Source organism: Molothrus ater, chromosome 5 (genome assembly GCF_012460135.2).
Source record: "Molothrus ater isolate BHLD 08-10-18 breed brown headed cowbird chromosome 5, BPBGC_Mater_1.1, whole genome shotgun sequence".
Classification (NCBI taxonomy): Eukaryota; Metazoa; Chordata; class Aves; order Passeriformes; family Icteridae; genus Molothrus; species Molothrus ater.
In genome coordinates this window covers 57,185,767-57,205,853 of record NC_050482.2, presented here as the reverse complement: position 1 = coordinate 57,205,853, position 20,087 = coordinate 57,185,767, and the positions used below count along the sequence as shown (strand labels likewise).

Below are 20,087 nucleotides of genomic sequence, written 5' to 3'. Positions count from 1 at the left end.
CTCACTGCTCCTATCCTCAGCACCCCAAATCAGCCACGGTTAAGGAGCCCTATCCAAAGCCACTGCTTCAGCATGCAGTAAAATCTTACTGGTAACCCAGTGGTAATCCAGTTTTCCATGGTTGTTCTCCTCTTCAGATCCCAGTGCCTGCAGAGCAAGCTGGAGCTTCTTCCTATGCAAAGGGTGCTTTATCCCAAGCTCCTGTGAAAGGAAGCAAAGCAGTAAATCTAGAGACAATACTGTTTTATTCCTCCCTCTGCAAGTGACAAAGGGTTTCTGAGAGTCACCCTTTCACAGCATTGCTGGGGACATGGCAGGTGCATTTTCTTTTTGCTGAATTTCAGTGCTGTTTTAGCAGACATTCAGCACTAGGGAAAGGCCCACTTACAGTGTGGCAGATTAATTTCAAGGAGTGGTGGATTCTAAACTGCATTAAAATGTTGGCCACAATATTCTCATACCAGGTTAAAAAAAATCCCACAATATAATAAAAATGTTAGCGTTCAAAAAATACTTGCTGGGAGTAATTCATCCTCTCCCACTTAGGCAGGTAAAGTTAAAATAATTATTTAGTTAATAGCATAGGAATGTTCCAGAAATTACTGAAATTCATTAATGCTTTCAAATGTGTAACATTATTCCCCAGTTTAGTTGCAAGTGCAGCTATTCCAGGATCTCTTTAATATCATTTCACTTTCAGGAGTGCCTGCTGGTTAATGTTACCTCTGACAACACTATTACAAGCCATTATGTTCATAATACACTTCTCTTATTCCAGTTGTAGCGTAACTACCCAACTGAGAAAACAGGCTTACTATTTGGTGAAGAGAGTGATTTTTTAAAAGCTGAAAATTCAAACTTTATCAAATACTATGGATTAAACATGTAAATTGAATCAATTTCTCCTGTGTTTCTCATTTTTAAAAATAGACAAGCAATTCTGCAACAATTAAAGACAGAGACTGATCAACCTGTGTGTAACAAATCCTCATTCCTCTTTGTATAAAATAGACAGAAAACACAATCAGAACAAAACAGCACCTTTTAACACCCTTCTCACGTAGGCATAAAATAACTGAAGCATATATGGGTGCTAATGAAGCAGGGCTACAAACCCATATGATAATGAGGCAGTCTCACATGCATATTTTTAGAGGGTGCTATAGTCAATTGATGTGTCCACGCTTAATGAAGTTAAATCATGTATTTGTAATTATTAGCTTCATTACAGAGCATTAAATTTCTACAAAACGTCAGCTAAAAAGAAATGGATTTGGCATCATTGCAGGTGACAGTATTTTGAAAACTCATCTAGTTTACTTTTTTTTACCAGGTGCACTTTACAGACCTGATTTACATGCACAGAAATGGTAATTTTTTTGTACCTTTATTTGTACCTTTTTTTTTTTTTTTTGTACCTTTATTTATTTCTGGTATTCCTCACCTTTTCCAGATCCTGCTGAGAAGCCTGCAGAAGTGTTTGCCCAGACAATATCCAGTGCCTGCCATTACTGATGTAAGAGCCAAGCCCTTGGTCCTGGAGCCAGTTGCAAACCTGCTCCTTGGTCCACTTTGCAAATGGCATGTCCAGCTCACTGCGGGAGATGTGACCCAAAAAAGACTGATAAATCCTGTGCTTCCAATCTCCTGTTCTCATAAATAATGAGAAAGCCAAAAGCTAAGCCTAATTCACATCTTGTGGGATCTGGGACAAGCTCTGAGGGGGAACCATCAGCATGATGAAGTGCTGGGTGCTGCTGATCTGTTGCCACTGCCACAATAAACACAGCCTCCTATAATGCTTCTGAAAAGAGCCACCCCTGCTGCCTAGCATGGCTACAACTCAGGAGTGAGACTGGGATGTTTCACTTTCTCCTTTAATCCCTGGAAGTGCAGCAGGAAAGGCACAGAAGGAGTATCAGTCACTGCCCATGAGGGCTCACACGCTGCCTCTCGGCCCCATCCTGTGAAGGAGAGAGCTCAGCAGCAGGACCCCAGCACCCAGCCCACCTCAGCCCTGCAGGGACCCTCTCTCAGAGGAGGAGGCAGCCTGGATCTGCCTGGTTTTGGCCAGTCAGGAGAGGGGATGTTTCATTTTGGCACTGCCCTCCGGCTCTGGCCCCGTGCTCGCCGGGATCCAGGCACTGACAGTGGCTGCGCTGGTGTCACCTGTGGGACTGGCCCAGGTCCCGAGACCAGCCCAGCCGGGGCCCCGCGGTTGCTCTTGTCCCTCCTCTCTTGAACTCTGTCTCGGACATGTCGTCTGGGTTGAACGTGGTGGACTGACTCCTTTTAAGCCTAAAGGAAGCAAGCACATTCACATCTGGCTAGGGAAAAGGCACGTCACTGCTGCCACTGCAACCAACACAGGCAAGATCTCCCCCAGGGCTGGCAGCCCCTCTTCTACATGCCCCCAGCACACTGTTATGCCTCCCAAATACCACACGGACTCCTGCGCTTGGGATGTTAAACTATGGAGCCATGCGCTGGCAGGGGAGAAAGGAAGGTGTGTCCCCAGCAAACCCCTGCCCGAGCTCCAGCTCTGGAGAATGGCCATCTCTCATCTTTTACTTACCTTCCAAACAACTTCTTGATTCCCCTGGCCTTTTTCCTGGAATCTGGAGAAGGTGGTGTCATCAGCAAACTATCTGCTTCTTTGGGGCGAGGGGGCAAGCCAGCCAGATCCAAGTGGTCTGCAGATCCCTTCTCCGTTTCAGCTGTTAGAAAACAAAAGTTTTGTCAAGACCCTCTTGTGCAGGACTGTACAGACATGCTCATGACCTTGGGAATGACTCCTGCTAAATTACTGACAGCCACCATGTCAAGAAAATGGGGCAAAGAGGGATGGGAAGATCCATGAGAAATGCCACATGTTCCTCCTTCCTGGGTCTGGCTGGTAATGCTCCAAGGCAATGCTCTGCTTCAGTTAAGTGCCTTTTGCACCCAAGGTGGGAAAATCCACCTCGTGAATCAAGCAGGGAATTAAATCCCAAATTTACTCTTCCTCAGGGAGTGCTCCTACAGTGCTTTCACAGACAGAGCCAAGGCACATGGGTGCCCAGGAACAATTCAGTGCAGTGGCAGGGAACTAAACCAGGAGTCCCCAAGGCACAGAAAGCCAAGTAACTTCCCTGCAGATATCCTTCCCAATAACCTGTAGTATTTCATTCCCTGGCCAGGAAATTCCAGCAACAAAACTTCTGCCCCAGAAGGAGGGCTGTCTCCCCCCCACTTGTTCAAACTGAGGAATATTTTGTTCATTCTCAGAGGAACACCATGGAGTTTAGGCTCTGTCTGAACCGTATCTTCTGGGTGAACAAAACATCTCTGATCAGAGACCCTCAACATTACCACCCACTCTAAAAGCATTTAATCCTTGATCTGTAGCTCTTTTCCATGACAACAAACCTGAGGGCTCTTGTTCCCAAAGGGGAAGTTGCCACAAAAGCTAAACTATTAAAGGAAAAGACAATTTAAACATCATTTAAAAAGAAAACTAATAGAATTGCAGTATCTACTAGACTACATAAGCAGAGATGTGCTAGCAAGTGCTAGATAGCTGAATAAAACTACCATGTGGAGTTTATGCCAGTTGCTTGCTGGGGAAGAGTGAGAGCATGAGCTTGTTCAGCTGAAGCAGCTGTGGCAAGGCAGTCAGGCCTGGAATGACTTGCAGCATCTTTTAATATAGCTCTGTAATTAAATTCCCATCACTTGTGTTTGAAATGGACTTTCAGACTTCCAGGAGAAAAGTAAACAATGTATCAAGGCAGAGCTCATATTGCTGAGACATGTGGTCTCAGGCCACAGAGTTGATGCTGAGATGGCCACAAAAAGGCCATGACCAGCAGCAAACCGTAGGCTTTGCCATTGTATCCTTCTGCTGGCCAAACTTACAATGGTTCAGCCAGAACACTTATGAACATGTCCCATTTTCCATCTTGTCAAACCTTGCAGTGAAACAACAAGGTCACACAAAAGATCATTTCCAGGCACTTTGGTTCGGCCACTAACCCACACAGGGATCCTGCCACTGACAGAGACAGCACTAACATCCAACAAGGCTGTGGCATTCGTGGGTTTTGCTTTACTTGTAGAAGGTAAAGCGAAAAAATCCAAAACCATGGAAATCAGGACAAGGTTGGGTGCATTATAGCAGAGATTTGCGGGAATTGTGCTGTTTGCTCCTCAGACCTGGCTCCTTCTCATGCACTGACACAACTCTGTGGAACAGGTAACGTTTAGGGGGCCATGTGAGAAAAGGAGAGGGTCCAGAGCGCTTGGTCTCTTTGCCACCCCATGTGGCTGTACCACCACCCCACTGACACAGCTCTGCTTCCTAAGGCAGGTCTCACCTGTCCTTGCCAGAACCACCCAGGGAATCCTCACATCACAAGACAGGTTCTTATTTACGGTGTGAATGGCTCCTTCCCCATCTACCCCAATTATTTCTCATTTGTTTTACTATACCATAAACACAACTACATCTAGAAGATGAATTACACATGCTTTCCCTCAGAACTCCCTTACATGAATACCTGGGAAATACAGCTCATTCCCTACTTCACCACCCTTTAAACTCTTCCAGTGGATCCAGGACAGGTGGCAGCACAAAGGTAACTACTAAGCATGACCAGTTCTCACCTGGGTACATCAATCTATGGTACCTTTGTGCTCAAAGGTACAGCAAAGTCTCTGCAAATTGACCCGCAATCTCTCATTAGTAGCAGCTACTCAGGAACAGCACAGCTGACTTTTAGCAGAGGGCAGATGTTATGTGAAAACTCCTTTTAGTGATGGGCAGAAGCTCCGATGCAGAGCTCTGGTGCCTGGTTTGGGAAGCGTGTGGCCACAGGAAGCTGTTAGCAGCAGTCAGGGCACAGGGCTGGCTTGGCAGACATGCAGGATTACTGTACCTAAGGTAGGTGCACTGGCACTTCGACTGCGATCTTCAGATTTCCACACAAGGCACAAACCCACACGCAGCACAACGGGAGAGAACACGCAGAGGCACAAGGTCAAACACAATTCAAAACTCACAGTGACACAGTACGGACAAAAGGAGGGAGGGACGGGAGACACAAGCGCCACACAAGTGCTGAATTCACATGGGATTAGGAGCACCAAGTCACTGGGAAACTCCCTTTCCCAGCAAAGGAGTGGAGAAGAGCTCTGTGGTGGGGAGGGAAAAATGGCACTGCAGTCACTTCGGTGCAAGGAGGTCATCTGCTCCAGGACCCACTGCTCCTGTGAAGTGGCAAATTCCTGGACAGCAGCTTTACAGATGGGGGCATTGAAATCTGGATAACGTAAATAACTTACTCAGAGTCACAGCACCCTGATTTACTTGGCCCATCTTCACTCCTCTATGACAGCCACAAGTACTGCGCTTTGTTAGACAAATCAATTTCAGGACAACACGAGATTACACAAAAGCAAAGATGAAATAAACCAAAGCGAAGACTCTAACCCTCAGAATAGACTGTACATCTATTCCAAGTAAGCTAGCAACTTCCCAGGCTGTATGTCACAGGCAAATATGGGCAGCACATCAACAATGTGTAGGTATGTTACTTGTTTTGAACAAAAATTTAAAATTCTCTTGGAGTAAGTAACAAAGCAGAAGCTATCCCCCTTCAGGCTTCTGAAATAGAGAGCTAAATTCCTGAATCTCGTGCAAGAGAAAAACAAAAACCTCAGATGTCTGGCAGTAGATCTGACACAGGGATTCACTGGATGCTTGAACAGGATCACTGGAAAGACTGCTAGAGCAGAGCAGTAAATGTAAGTAGAATTCTAACTACTGGCAACAGCGACTTCTGCATTAAGCAGAACATTTTGTTTATTTCTTCGTCATATGCAAATGTCACCAAATGTCAATACCAAAATAACGCCCCCACCAACACTACAGGTAAAAAATCAACGTGAGCTTGAATGACTTGCCAATCCTGTTCCTGTTGTCACCACCTCTTTTGCAAGGGTGCTTAGTACAAAACAACAAAAAAGAGAAACACTGAGTGCTGCTGTCCTATTTCTGTATATCTGAAAATCTTGTGAAAGATAAACCAAGGATGGATCCAGGGGAAAAAAAGCCCACAAATCCCATGTGAACTACTGCCAAACAGCATTTCATACAGCAGCAAGCCCCTACAAGGTCCCAGGGGACATACCACAAGCAGAGTCTGAACCACATCAAATATTTCTTGATATCAGTGATTTTCTTTTTTTGCTGTTTGATATTTTCAAACATTCTACTATCAGAAGTGCCACTAAGTCACAGTGAGACTAAGGCTGGCTTTCCTGCTTCTTAAGGCAGTTACAGCTGTTGTTAAGATGCTTCAAAATGCACAGAATCTGAATGCAGAGGCAGGGTACCTACCCAGATTGGGGGCACTTGCAGTCCTCTTGTTATTTTTTATCTTGAAAAAGCCCCGGCCAAAGGAAGATCTGGCTTTGCGGGTGCCAAAACTGTCCTCGTCACCTGTGCCACCGTGAGAAGGAGACTTGGGAGGGAGGGTTGCAAAATTATTGCCTTCCACAGGAGGTTTAACCTGCTTGAATTAGGGAAATAAAGAGTCAATATAAGGGAATTGCAGAAGGCCTTTTGAGAGCCTGCAAAGTGACTGCTGGCAGGTAATCTGGGAGGTCCTTCTCATCTGTCACTACAAGAATACAGAATCTAAAAACCATAATGAAAAACATAAACAAGATCTTCCTTTGAATGTGTTGTCCTGGTTTGGGCTGGGATGGAGTTAACTTTTTCTTAGTTCAATGCTGTGTATGGGTTCAGTGCTGTGTTTTGGATTTAGTAGGGAGTAATGTGAATAACACTGGGGTGTTAGGGTTGTGGCTGAGCCCTGAGTCAAGGACTTTCCATTTTCCCATGCTCTGTCAGCAAGGAAGTGCACAAGAAGCTGGGATGCAGCATGTTCAGGATAGCTGACCTGAACCACCAAAGGAATATTCCACACCACAGAATTCCATGCCCAGTATATAAACTGGGGTGGGGGGGGGGGTACTGGGAAGGGGAGCCAATCAAATTTTGGAGATGGGCTGGATATTGGCCAGTGGGGGATGAGCAACAGTACTGTGGTGCATCACTTGTCTTCTTTGGATTTTCTCTCTCTCTTCCTCTCCCTTTTATTATTAGTTTTATTATTATAACAATAATAATATTATTATGATGATTTTACCTTGTTTCAATTATTAAACTGTTTGTATCTCAACCCCTAAGTTATATCTTTTTTTTGTTGATTCTCCTCCCCATCCCTCTGGGGCAGGGAGGGGGACCAGCTGTAGGGTACTTTGCTGTCAGCTGGGATTAAACCCTGACATTTGTTCAGGATTATTATCACTACCTGCTAAGAATAAATTGTGTTCTTGAAGATGTTCCTCAATTTTTGTAAGGCTGACTTAAAAGTGTGGAAAAGGTAAAAATAGAGTCCTGCAAGGCTTTGAACTTCTCCAGCTTTCCAGGGTCTCTGTCTCCCCAGTGGCAGCTGTAGGGCAGTAAGTGGGAAGCAGAGAGACACAGTACTTTGGTTCTCTGCCAAGTGTCAGAGAGCTCTTTCTGTCACTGCTCTGCAATTTCTTAATTAATGGATTAATTGACCGTGTCCACTGCCAAAGCAAAGAGGAAATTTCAGATCAAGCAAGGAGTATAAATGCCAAGAGAGATATCAGACACTCCAGTCAGCCAATTTAAAGCAGTATGTTAACCTTGCCAGCTGTTTCACTGTCTCTTTGAAAGAAGGAAGCAAAAGCATCCACAGCCCAGATACAATCCTTAGGCTTTTGCTGAATCAATACAGCATTCATCCTATGAGTGGTGTCTGAAGTCTGTCACCTCTGCTCAGGTGTTCCTAGAGGTAAGAACTGCAAGATGTGGCCTTAAGGTACCACAGGGTGACTGTTCTGCAAAGACACGCTTTTCAGAAACACACTTGCTACTCACAAAAAAACAACTGAGAAACCCAAAGGTTTTTAAAGATACACTAATCAAAGATAATTACAGAGTCAGTAAAATGCTTAATGGTTAGCTTTGCTAATTATCTAGCGGGGGAAAAACATTAGCTTAGCTGGTAACCTTATGCACAATCAGACTGGAAGACAATCCATGTGTGAGGAGGCAAGGAGGTGCTGAGCACTGAGCAGTGCCACTGATGGTGACAGCCACCAGAGACTCCTCCCTGTCCTGTCTGCAGGACTTCCATTCCCCCTCTGGAACTGTGTGTGGCAATTCCACACCTCCCAGCCTGCCAGCACCTCCTCCAAGGAAACGCATCACCACACACACACACATTACCTCTGCTGGCTTCTGTGCACAGTCTCTGTCCTGTTTGGGAAAGATGAGGGCATTTAAAAAGTCATGGTTTATAGCTGGTAGTCAATTCACTATGATTACCCCCAGTTAAGTTCTGACAGAAATACCCTTCCCTGACTGTTCCTTTTCCCCAAAATAAATCTCTTCAGAGCTGTATTTCACACAGATTAAGCCTTGCTTGCTTTGAGGTCAGTGAGTTGACATAGAAATAGAGTTGCTTTGGTTCACTTTGTGAAGGATTAGCTGTGCACATGATTAGTGACACACAGAATATTAAGGCACTCATGGGCAGAGCTGCCTGAGGCGACCCAGAGCAGGAACCAGACAGGGTAGAAGCCAAGTAGATAAAACATCCACAGCCTCTACTCCTGTCTGTCCAAACAAACAAAAACCAAAGAGCCCCAACCCATGAACTCCAGCTCTTATCAGATTCTGGGGACATTTTCAGTCCTGTCAGCCTCCCCCCTACACTGCAAGGCACAGGAGGTATCAGGGAATTCAGGAGCCTCCTGGAGTTCAGGCTGTCACAAAAGAGTACCTGAATTGCACTGATTTGATGGCATTGCTAGAGATTAGCTGCTTTTGGTAACTTCCACAGAAACTTAAACTGAAGCTCTCCCCAGATATCCAACAGCTCAGTATTTTGTTTTTGCCTACCTAAAACATACAGTCAATCCAGATTGTATTTTACAGTGCATTAACTACATGGCCTGCCAAAATTATTCACCTTAAACACAGGTATGAAGTGGTGGTGGGAGTTATTTTTTTCTTGTCTTAAATCAGAAAGGCATATCCAGTAAAAAAATCCCACCTCATTCTCTGGGCAAAAACACAGCAGAAGAGTCTCAGGTAAAAGCCTCATACAAAGAGGGAAAAAAAAAAGCATCTGTGTTTTCAAGGACAGCTTTTCTTCTTTAATAGAATATGGAAGATGTCACATGTGTGCGAGCACTGCCAACATATGCCACAAGGAGCCCTGACTCAAAATTTCTCATAAGGCAACACAACACCCAGAGGGTCACAACAGAGATGTCACACCTATGTGCAAGGAGATGGGAGGAAGTAAGAGACCAAACCTACCACATCAGATGCCTCTTTCCTCAAACTGCTCAGACTGCTAGACTTCTGCAGTGTGGAAATTCTGAAACAATAACATAAAAACCAAGCTCAGTTATTAGAATTAAACTTGCTAAGATAAAGACACTCAAAGAAATCAGCTTTAAAGACAGTATTATAATACATGATGAGATATACTAAACCAAATGATATTTTGAATTAAGATGCAGTAATCAGTGCAGTAAATTCAGTAATCAGAGCCCATGCAATTTAATGAGATCCTGTAAGAACTTCCACACTGGAATAACTACTGCTTTAGGGAATATGGATATGTGGCAGAAATGAAAATTATTTTCTCATTGTAGTCAGCTGATCACCTTCCCCCCACTACCAAAAGAAAAAAAACAAATCTTGTGTGCATGCACTATGGAAAACTATAAACTTCAAAGTATATTGACAGTCTACCACCAAATTAGAGATGCTTCACAGTGTAACAGAAGTACCATGTGCCCAGATAAAACATGGGAAAATAATGATCATGAAAGCATGGGACATAAGCAGAAATCTACCATCACCAAATATCATCTTGGCTAAAATTAACTGACCTATTTACATATGTATGTAAAATAAGGGGGTGCTTTGTGGGAGTTTAAGACCATCACATTTAAATATGTCCCCTGAACAGATTTGATTATGGCACTTACACTGGACTATCACACAGATGAGTTTCAGGGGAGGAGCCTGTTGATCTTCCTTCACTGTAAAGCAAAAAAGATATGAAAAAAGGCTGAGACAGAAATCCTACGATCTCAGCCTGCTCTAATTCTGTTTTCACTTCAGCTCTCATGGTACTAACACACAGCAAATTTTCCCTGCTATGGCCTCAAGTCCTGTAAAAGATAAAGGACAAAGGTAAGTAAGCTCAAGAGCCCCAGGTAAGACGACTCTCACTGTAAGATGACGACAATACTGAACTATTCAGCTTCAATAAACACAGAGGTTCCAGCAGGGTCTGCAGCAGCACAAGGAGTGGAGGTCACCATCTCCTGGTCACCACCCACAGCAGGGGGCACTTTGCTGCAGTTTAGTGCTTGCTTTGGATTTTGCCAAGAGGAGACACAGGTGAAATCCCTGCTGGTGATGGCTCGAGCTGCATGAGGAACATGCACAGCACAAACTGAGCAAAGCTGGGCTTCTGGAGAGGATCCTTTCCTCAACTGGAACTGGAAAAATCACACATCAAATTGAGCTTGCACTGATGCTTCACATTGATGATTGTTTCAAGTCAACAACGTCTCCTTGCCTCTGCATTCTTAGTGTTTGTGATACTTCTTAAGATAAAGCCAGGGATTTGGACCCAGAAGAAAAAACCCAAGCACAGTCTTTGTTGAGCTGTGAGTGCTTTTCTGTACCCCTGCAGTGCCAGTGCAGGTCTGCAGGGATTGGGTTTCCTCCCAGGACAAGGAGGGTGCAGGATTAGAAATGCTGATGAAAAGTGACACAGCCACTCTTCACCCAGCAGCTGCCACAGGTTCCAAGCTCGAGGACCCCTGGGTGCCACAGCTCAGCCACAGCCCCAGGCTGCAGCCACACATCCCTTGGGTTTCCTCCCCTCCTCAGGTTAGAGCTGGAAGCCCTTTTGTTCTGGTAGTTCCTTACAACATCTTTAGCAGCTGTGTAAAATGTCTGAGCACAAATCACTAGGGTTGGCAGAGCCAGCCAGACTTCCATGATGCAAACATAGACAAAAATAATGATTCTGTGGCCTTCATACATTAGATCAGCTTCCCTCTCCTTCTGTTCATTCCTTGTGAAGCAGCTGGTACAGACCATGAGTGCTGCTACAACAGCAACCAAACCAGCCCTTGCTTACTCGGGATTTAATCAATGCACTTCAGGAACATTAGCCTGGTTTGCTGCAGCTAGCCGAGGGACTCCTAGCCTTGTTTACTTGGCAAATGACTTGATAATTCAGTGACTGACACATTATTGTTCTCCTTAAATGTCACAGAATATTGGATTTACAATTGAAAAATACATGGAACCCATAATACCTCAATTCACTTGCAGGATCTGGCCTAGGGTGTGTTTTCAGTCTCTCTGCAACAGTTTCTGAGCTCTTGGATGCAGATGAAAAGGAAGGGATCGAAATCTGTAAAATGCTGGTGTGGATCTGTAAGGAATTCTGAAAAGAAGGAAGAATATGTGTTACAATCTTCTGAGCTGAAATTAAGCAATCATAAATGAAAAAAGAGTAACAGATAAACCATGAAGAAAAGGATCTGAAATAAGGTTTCAAAAATGATTTTTTTTCCCTTATTCTAATAGAATGATTTACTCCTTGAAAGATGGCACTGCAGACAGAACATGAATCATTGCACGGCTAAGCTACAGCATAGACAAAAATCTCACAAGTCTCCCAAGGCTGCCTGCTAAATCTGTCTCTGCCACAGACACTATGAAGGGTAGTCCACTTTTCAGATTTAATCCTGTCCTCAGACACTCAGAGAATACAAAAAAGCTGCTAAACATTTAATTTAATTTCATTTTCTTCATAGTGTGTTCTTGCTGCTTAAGTGAAGACCATGCTCTGACTCAGAGTTTAGAGAAGAGAGCTATAGTTTTTGTACTGGAAAATCTGATTGTAAAAATCAGAGATTGAACCACAACCTACATGTAATTTAACTGAATGGATGCAATTATGATCACATCCTCTTAAATATGACAAGATATATTTAGTAAGTCCCAACATAGATACTTCAGGTTTGTGCCAAAGTAAATGTAGCTCCTAAAACAGCTATGTTTGATAAGAAAAATAATTTCTATGACTAATAGAAAAAGTAATTTAGATCTGTTCTCATGATAAATACAGCTATTTCTGTCTCCTGATCCCATTTGAGAATTAAGAAAAATAAGTTTAATTGAAATTCCTCAGCAGCTTTCACAAGAAAAGTACTTTCCCCAAAAGGATATGAGACATAACAAAAAAACTGTGAAACCCAGAAATAAATCTTTTCAGAAATTTGAGTTTTGTCATCTGCAAGATGAATCCAGCACAAGCAGTGTTTTCAAGGAATGATGGTATTAAATAAAGCAAAAAAACCCAAAACCAACCTACCTCTTCATGAATGTTCACATTGAACTCATCCTGGATTGGAGATGCTGTTACTGGGGTTGGGGATGGGCTTTTCTCTGGGTCAGTCAGACTTGGTGTGTCCAATAAACCCACGGATACAGTCCCTGAATTCAAGTCTTCACTTTCAGTTTCCTTGCCTGAAGGGAGAGAACATGGAAACTTGTTGGTTTTCCAACCCTTGCTCCCACACAAGCTGCAGCCAGCATGCTCAGTTATGGGCCAAAACTTGAAGGATTTCATTGCTGGGGTTTTTTAGGTTTTAGAAAGGGAGCCACAGCCAAGTGTCACTTCCCAGTGCAACCATCACAACACAGCAGGGTTGGAACAGAGGGAGGTCAAAAAGCCCAGCAAACACCCTCAGGGCATTTAGTGGCATCAGTTTCAACAAGCTGAATAAACTGGAGTACTTCATTCCTGTCTGTTCTGGAATTTTGTTCTAAATACTTTGTTTCCCTTATTTACTAAGGAAAAGTAAGAAGGTCCAGCCTCCCTGACACTTAAGATGTCTCTGTGGTATCTTCAAGGTACCCTGAGGAAAAATGCAGCCCACTGCTCAGAGTCTATCACCAGCCTGGAAGTGACCACATCAGGTCTGCAGCCTGCCACAAACTGAGTATGTCTCATTTAGGCAGTGCTGAAGCCCACATTAGTGTTGGCATCCTCTGCTCTTTCCACCCTGGATGCTCCTGAACTGCCTCAGTGCTACCAAAAGGCTTGGACTGGTTGTGAAAGACAACCAATACTTACTAAAAGGTGAGCAGAAATCCAGTGGTTGTTGCCAAAGACCTGAGGCAAGCACAAACCAAAGTCTGTTCACAGCAAAAACCTCTCTTGCCCATTTGCCACTGCCTGAAATCTCTTTCCATGCTCCATGAAGTGACCATGGAGCAGAGTTCCCAGAGAATCAAGGTCTGTTCTAACACCCTCCTGTACCTGAAGGCACAGCACTTCAAGAAAGGGCAATACTTATTTAAAAATTGCTCTCCCTCCAACACTCAGCATGGTGTGAACCCAACACAACAAAACCACATATTTTGCTTCCTCACTCTTGTTGGGCTGTTGACAATTTTCACCCTCTGAAGGGGTCTGGAAACTCCACCAGTCTTAGAATATATGGAATGGGCCATTACATATTGTAATACAGATATAGCTTCTGCTTCAGTCACACAGTTAGGCTCACCACCACAACACACCTGGAGTTTAAATGACAGCAGAGTTGCATTTTTTTGTTGGCATTTTTTTGGTTGTACAATACCTTTTTTACCTTGAGCCAGTATCACCATATCTTGGACTTTCTTGTACCTATTCAGAGATTGCCGAAGCTCTTCTATCTTCCGATCCTAAAATAAAAGGAATTGTGACTGTGCTTCCTCCCCAGAAATAAGAAGTACAAATACTAGATCCTTTAGTTTAACTGGCTGTGAGACTAAAAGAAATGGGAAGTGTGGATGGGACAGGACTCAGAATGCTGAGAGGCTTTGAAATATCAAAAGGTGTGTTTAGCAAAAGCTATCATCTGGTTGATCACCAGAACTGTCCCAGCCTTGAAAGTGGATTTCAGCTCCCTTATTAAGCCAAAGGTAGAGCATAATAAATTTGCCATGTACAAAGGATTTAGAGCTTTGGTGATCAAAAGAAAATATCCTACAAAATGCACATGCATATGAAAGCATAAAAACCATGCATGAAAATAATTCATACTTCACAGAAAAGCCGTTTTGGAAATGCAGCCTGTGATCTGGCACTTGTATGGAGATCCTTACATTTGCAGAACACAGTGCAAATTAACCACACTGAACTCAACAGTGTAAGGACTCTGAACAGATCCTGTGCACAGGCACAGAGCTCATAAATGCTCATAGCCCTTGAAAGGCACGGCAGTGCTTCTGACTGCAGAAAATCATCGACTTTTGTACAAATCTGATTTTTCTGACTGCAGAAAATCATTGATTCTTACAAATCTGTTTTTTAGTTGAATAGTGAAAAGCTCACATGTGTAGGTTTTCTTAGAGATTTAAATCAACCTGATGAATGATTACTGAAAAAATAATGACTTTGCTACCTTCTCTTCATTTGCTGCCATTAGAGATTCTACCGCCTTCTTCATTTTCTGTACCTCTATATCTAAAAACACAATACAGTTCTCCAAGTCAATTTAAATAAGACAGTGTAAGGAAGTAAGAAAAACAAAAAATCTAGAAGCAGCTCAGTAATATCTGAAAGTAGACTGACATAGTTACAGACAAAACATAAGCCACTTAAATTCTTTTTTAGATGCAAACACAAAGAAGGAAAGTAGTTTTCTTCAAAACCTCTGCTCTGATATTTTTATCAAGGAAATTATGAAATCCAGGAAATTTCCTTCCTCCCCCCACCCCTCTCCAAGCCTTACAAGAATGGAAAACTCAAGAGTAAAACTACTGCTTGACTTTTACTGTGTCAATCTTTAAAATAACCAAATACCTTCAAAACAAGAAGTTCAAAATAAACAAGATACTACATTTGGAATGCAATAAAACACATCCTCAGTACAACAGTCAATGACCACCCCAACCAGCATCTCTCGAATCCACTCAACAAAGGCAGGTGATGAATGGATGTGATGAAGGAAGCATCGTGCAGTGATGCTCAGCCCTCATCCAGCATGGATGGAGCAATGAGGAGGGCACAGTGGAATGACACAAGTGTTTGCTGTGATGAGCAGTCATGCTGGAATATTACATGGCAGTTCAGGCCTGGGAAAGGTTCCTAACACAGACAACAGTGCTTCATCTATAATCCTTATTTACCAAGAAGTATAAATACATGGGAACATGTTCTGGAGGTGTTCTGGGCTAGGAATTCAAAAAGAATGGAAATAATCTCCATGTTTTCCTCAAGATTTACCTTGCATGAATGAGGTATAAGTCAAATTTCACTACAAATGTAGTCAGGTAGCCAAACTCACAGGCAAAAAAGCCCTGTTTCAACTTCCTAAAAATTCATGGAGAGCAAACAGAGCAGGAAAAACATTCTCCTCCTTAATGAAATACAAGAAGAAAAGAGGCAGCCTGGCTGGCTTTCTAGATGAAAGACATTTAGACACATCGGGCTAAACCAGCACCTGATCCAGTTCCAGTGATTTTCCCTCAGTTATGCTGGCTGAAAATCTGCTCTGCTGGATTGCAACTGCATTTCATGAGAGGCAATTGCCTTGTGAACCTTCCTGAGACCCAATCTTCCTTTATCTGTAAGCTTTTCTTCAGAAAACGTTGTGTTTCAAGTGTGATGCACTCACCCTTGTTCTCCAGTTTTACTGTAAGTGTAACTAAGGGTTATAGATGATGCAACCTAACAATGTTTGTTAAAGCAGTTTTGCAAACACATGCAGAAAGCTGGAAAGCACTTCTGGAATGCAAATGCTCATGAAAAGACACTAGCAACCTTACTTTTATCTTTGAGCTTCTTTTTACAATTTTCATCTGTGTGGGGAAAACCCATTGGATTGGAAATTAGCATGAAGGTTAATTATGACATGAAATAAGTTTCAAGACATTACTGATACTTTACGAGTCAACTCTTCCTCACTTCATTCAGCTAATGAGGCAGATAATTTGTTATCTGGAAACAGCATTTCTTAATATCAGTCCAAGGCAGATAAAACATGTTTCATCACAGCAAAAGATCTTCTGCTGAGCTACACTGAAAACCATAAAGCTGAGGACCAGAGGGTAATGAGAGTTCAAGTAGTTCCCCAGGGGAAAAAAGCCCTATATAAGTAGTCATGAATGCAATGAAGTCAGACCCTGTTCACATTTAAATGTTCTTCTAAAAAAAATGGAATCACAGTTCATTGTGATCACTTTTAGTGATCTTAGGCAGTGGTTTTGAAAACACCATTTCATGAAATAAAATGTGACAATCTACACACAGCATATTCCTCCTCAGGTCAGGAGAGGAGACTAATCTCTTGTGCATTTCTTTTTCTATAAAACATACTTTAAAAGCACAATTTTAAAATCAGCAACAACTATCAGTAAGATATATTTAGAATTGAAACTGCATCAGGTCAAAAAAGTGTGTGGAAAATTTCTGTGGTGTGTTAATTAAAAGTTTCTGGTTTTAAATCCTCAATCTAAGATTTCCACAAATAAATACTAATAGTTTCTTGTTTACAAGCCAATAAAAGAATTATCTAGCATGTAAATTTTTTGTGCTTATTCAAGCCTAATTAACGTTTAGACTTAATGAGCACACAAATCCAGAATCAATCCTTGATTTCACCTACTTACAGCTAGGTCCACATCATACTTTGGTCTGCAGTATGGCTTTTCCCCTTCCTTACCAAGGAGTTTCCTTTTCAACACAATGCTTTTGGAGCATTTGTAGGAATTAGTTTTAAAATTTCTCAGCCAGTAGAAACTGTATATTTTGAGGCCCCATGCAAGCCATGTAAGGAGCTTATTAGGGATTTTTTTTGGTCTTGTTTAAATTTGACCAAGACCTTGCTGTGACAGAAAGTTTAGCACTTGCATCATCAACACCCTCTAAGTATGTTTCAAGAGGTAAACATCAAGACAAAGTTCAGGAAAATTCAGGCTTTTATCACTTATTTCCTGCACAAGATGAAGTGACTGAGGAGGACAAGGTGACAGTCTCCCTTTTTCTTACCTCTGTCCAGTATTTCAATCCCTTCTCCTTTCAGCTTGGAAACCAATTTTTCGTGCAACCTTTTCACCTCAGCTTCCTTCTGCTCCAGTTTGTCTTTCAGAGTTGACAGCTCATCCTGTAAGGACACAGAGCCACTCAGTGACAGCTTCCACAGGCAGCTGAGATGTTTCCACAATCCCCTCCTAGGAAGCACAGTGGACAGGTCCTCAGCTGATGGAAGTGACTGAGGGCCCCTGACATATAACACTGCCTGAGGGTGCACCAAAGTGACTCTGAACATCCCAACAGACTTCTGAGCCCACAACAAAGCAAATCAGGGGGTCTGTGGTCTGAAATTGTTGGTCTCGTGTATAATTGGAAAGAAACTTCACATCAAAATTTAAAGATGAAAGAGCAAAAGGGGGAAAAAAACAAACAGTTTTCTTATTTGTTAAACCTTGCAGATAGAAAAAATGCAGGTAAAAAGGCTGAATGCTAACATTTCCATACATTTTTTTTTGTATTTATAGGGCATGTTGCATGTTCAAAGCTGAGCTATTCCGAAACTGTGCTTATACCAGGCTGAGGACAGTTTCAGAAATCACCATTGATTCTATGGAAGAAAAATCAATCACAACACCAGCAAGCTCATGGACATGTACTGGAAAGCAGTTCAGACAAAAACATGGTACCTCTGCCACAGTTTGGGTTTGCTGATCAAGCATGAGGAAAGAAAGCTTGGAGCTGAGATTCTTAGGAATAAGACAGATGGTGTTTGGGGGAGTTGGGGTGTATTAGAAAAACGCTGTCAAGTTTTAACTTAGATCTAACCATCCGCACTAGCAAGTGACTGGCACAGATCCATGCATTTAACTTTTTAAAATTTGAGTCAAATCCTACCCAGTTTAGTAACATGTTTCTTTGATGTCCGAGGATATCTTGTGCAACAGCATCATCAAGACACGACCCTTACTGCAACTGTACCCAACACTGAAAATTTAATTTGTTCAGTTTGTAAACAAAGCAAAACAAGGCAAGACTCATCATTTTGGCACTTACAGCTTCTAAATGACATTTCAAATCCTTAATGGAATAAACCAAACTAGAATACTGTGGCTTAAGTATTTTCCTGAGCTACCATCAGATGATCTGTTGCAAATACATAGTGATGTGTGCAACCCAAACTATGGCCCAGCTACAGAATTTCCTGAAATTGGTTCCTGTTTACTCTAAAACATAATTTAAAAAAAATAGATCAATCTTAAAACTGTCAAGAAATCAAAGCTTTTTCCACAACAGTGGCTGGGGAATAACTACAATTCTCCAGTGCTCCAAGTTGGCACTGATTATGATGGGATTTCTGCTAGTGCAGGCTCCATGCTGCTCCAAAACAAGATCATTTCTTGGTCACTTGAGAAGCTGCTGTTATATCTACACGCAACTAGAGCTGCATGTGGTTGTCAATGTGCATTTCTTTTCCTGAATTAGAAGTATGATATGCAAATTTACATGTGGGAGAGGGGACAGTATAAAAGAATCACTATTTCCCAGATAGTTTTCATGAATATATTTTCTCTAAAAGGGTGATAAAAAGTTCTGTTTGAATAATGGATGTAAGCTACAGATGAGGCAATCTTTCCTTGGATGGGGAGTGATTTTAACCCAACTCTAATGCCATTATGTGTAACCTATGCAAGGTTCAGAGCAGGAAAATCCTCTCCTCTGCAATATAAAAGCTGTTTACAAGGAATACCTACATAAAGAGCTTTCCACATCTAAGGAGGTAGGGCACACTGCATATCAACACACAGCAATTAATGAAGAACAGAGCATGACAGCACAATGCAGGACAGACCAGTAAAGGGTGGAACATGAAGGATTCAAAACAGGCCCAGCATTACCCAGAAACTACCACACCTTTAGCATCTGGCTTTTTTGCTCCATCCGCTGCTTTTCATACTGCATCTGACCCACTTTGATTTTCATGCTAGAAAGTTTGGCCATTAAAGACTGGTAACAGAGACAGAGGAGTGAGAGGAAACTAAAGGTAGAAAAGAGACAAGGCTAAATGGCAAAGAGAAGTTAGACACTTAGAGAAACAGGCTGCTAGAAGCACTTAGGTGAATGCTTCTGCTTCAGAAGTGGTTTGTTTTTAGTACATTTAGAAGAAAATAAATGCTGTTTTTAACCTGTGGCATACACCTTACATACTGCAACTGGTATTTCTTGACACACATGCAAAACAAAGGTCTAAACAGGTAATAAATTTATTGTTAACAGCATGGTATGTTACCCTTCATAAAAAACAATGCTCAAACTGAAAACCATAGCATGACATTTAGGAATAGCCACTGCTGCTAAGTGAGAGCCATAAAACACCAGGACCTGAGAGTGCTCAGGATTTTGCAGGGTGCAGGCATGGATCAGGGAAAAGAGTGAATTCCTAAAGCCTAATTTACACCTCTCTCTGCCTCCTCCCCTCAGCCTCACTTACTTTGGTTGTTTTCAGCTTTTTCTCATACTGGAGTCTTTCATTGTCCATTTCTCCCACCCTCAACCGCAATTCGTTTATTTCCTGGATCAAATCCTGAGTGGAGGGAAAAAGACAACCAGAAACAACAAAGAACTTCAGTAAACAAAACAGAAGAATAGCTATGACTGTAACAACAAGAAAAGCAGACATAAAAGGAACTCAGTACAAAACCACACTACCCAAATCCAGCACTAAATCAAGCAGCTCAGAGCTCCCTAACTATCCAGGGACCGAGTTTCTCAGTTTCTGTGTTACTGCACCGAATGTAAGAGGGCAGAGGACAAAGGGAGACATAAATTGAAGTTGTGTTCCCTGTGCTGAGGGCCAGGAAAGGCCTCCTGCTTCTCTGTTCAGCTGCCTGGAGCCCAGTACTAAGGATGGTCAATGGAAAACAGTGGCAGACATCCTTC

The 20,087-nt window shown here is 42.4% G+C and overlaps 1 protein-coding gene across 12 annotated transcripts in view; it reads right to left on the bottom strand.

Moving 5' to 3' along the window:
• Positions 1–20,087, bottom strand: part of PPFIBP1 (PPFIA binding protein 1) — a 110,729-nt gene that overhangs the window by 8,213 nt on the left and 82,429 nt on the right. For 5 of the 12 annotated variants that reach the window (XM_036404945.2, XM_036404946.2, XM_036404942.2 and 2 more), the window contains 16 exons: positions 19,639–19,731; positions 19,062–19,154; positions 17,166–17,280; positions 15,944–15,976; positions 14,578–14,639; positions 13,771–13,855; positions 12,498–12,652; positions 11,434–11,564; positions 10,084–10,137; positions 9,404–9,464; positions 8,306–8,335; positions 6,380–6,554; positions 2,576–2,717; positions 2,170–2,298; positions 1,445–1,595; positions 90–201 (listed from right to left, as the gene is read on the bottom strand). In XM_036404945.2, coding sequence (XP_036260838.1) covers positions 90–201; positions 1,445–1,595; positions 2,170–2,298; positions 2,576–2,717; positions 6,380–6,554; positions 8,306–8,335; positions 9,404–9,464; positions 10,084–10,137; positions 11,434–11,564; positions 12,498–12,652; positions 13,771–13,855; positions 14,578–14,639; positions 15,944–15,976; positions 17,166–17,280; positions 19,062–19,154; positions 19,639–19,731 — 1,621 coding nt within the window. The remainder of the gene's footprint in view (positions 1–89; positions 202–1,444; positions 1,596–2,169; positions 2,299–2,575; positions 2,718–6,379; positions 6,555–8,305; positions 8,336–9,403; positions 9,465–10,083; positions 10,138–11,433; positions 11,565–12,497; positions 12,653–13,770; positions 13,856–14,577; positions 14,640–15,943; positions 15,977–17,165; positions 17,281–19,061; positions 19,155–19,638; positions 19,732–20,087) is intronic. The other 7 variants (XM_036404949.2, XM_036404953.2, XM_036404947.2 and 4 more) reach the window with 6 other exon arrangements.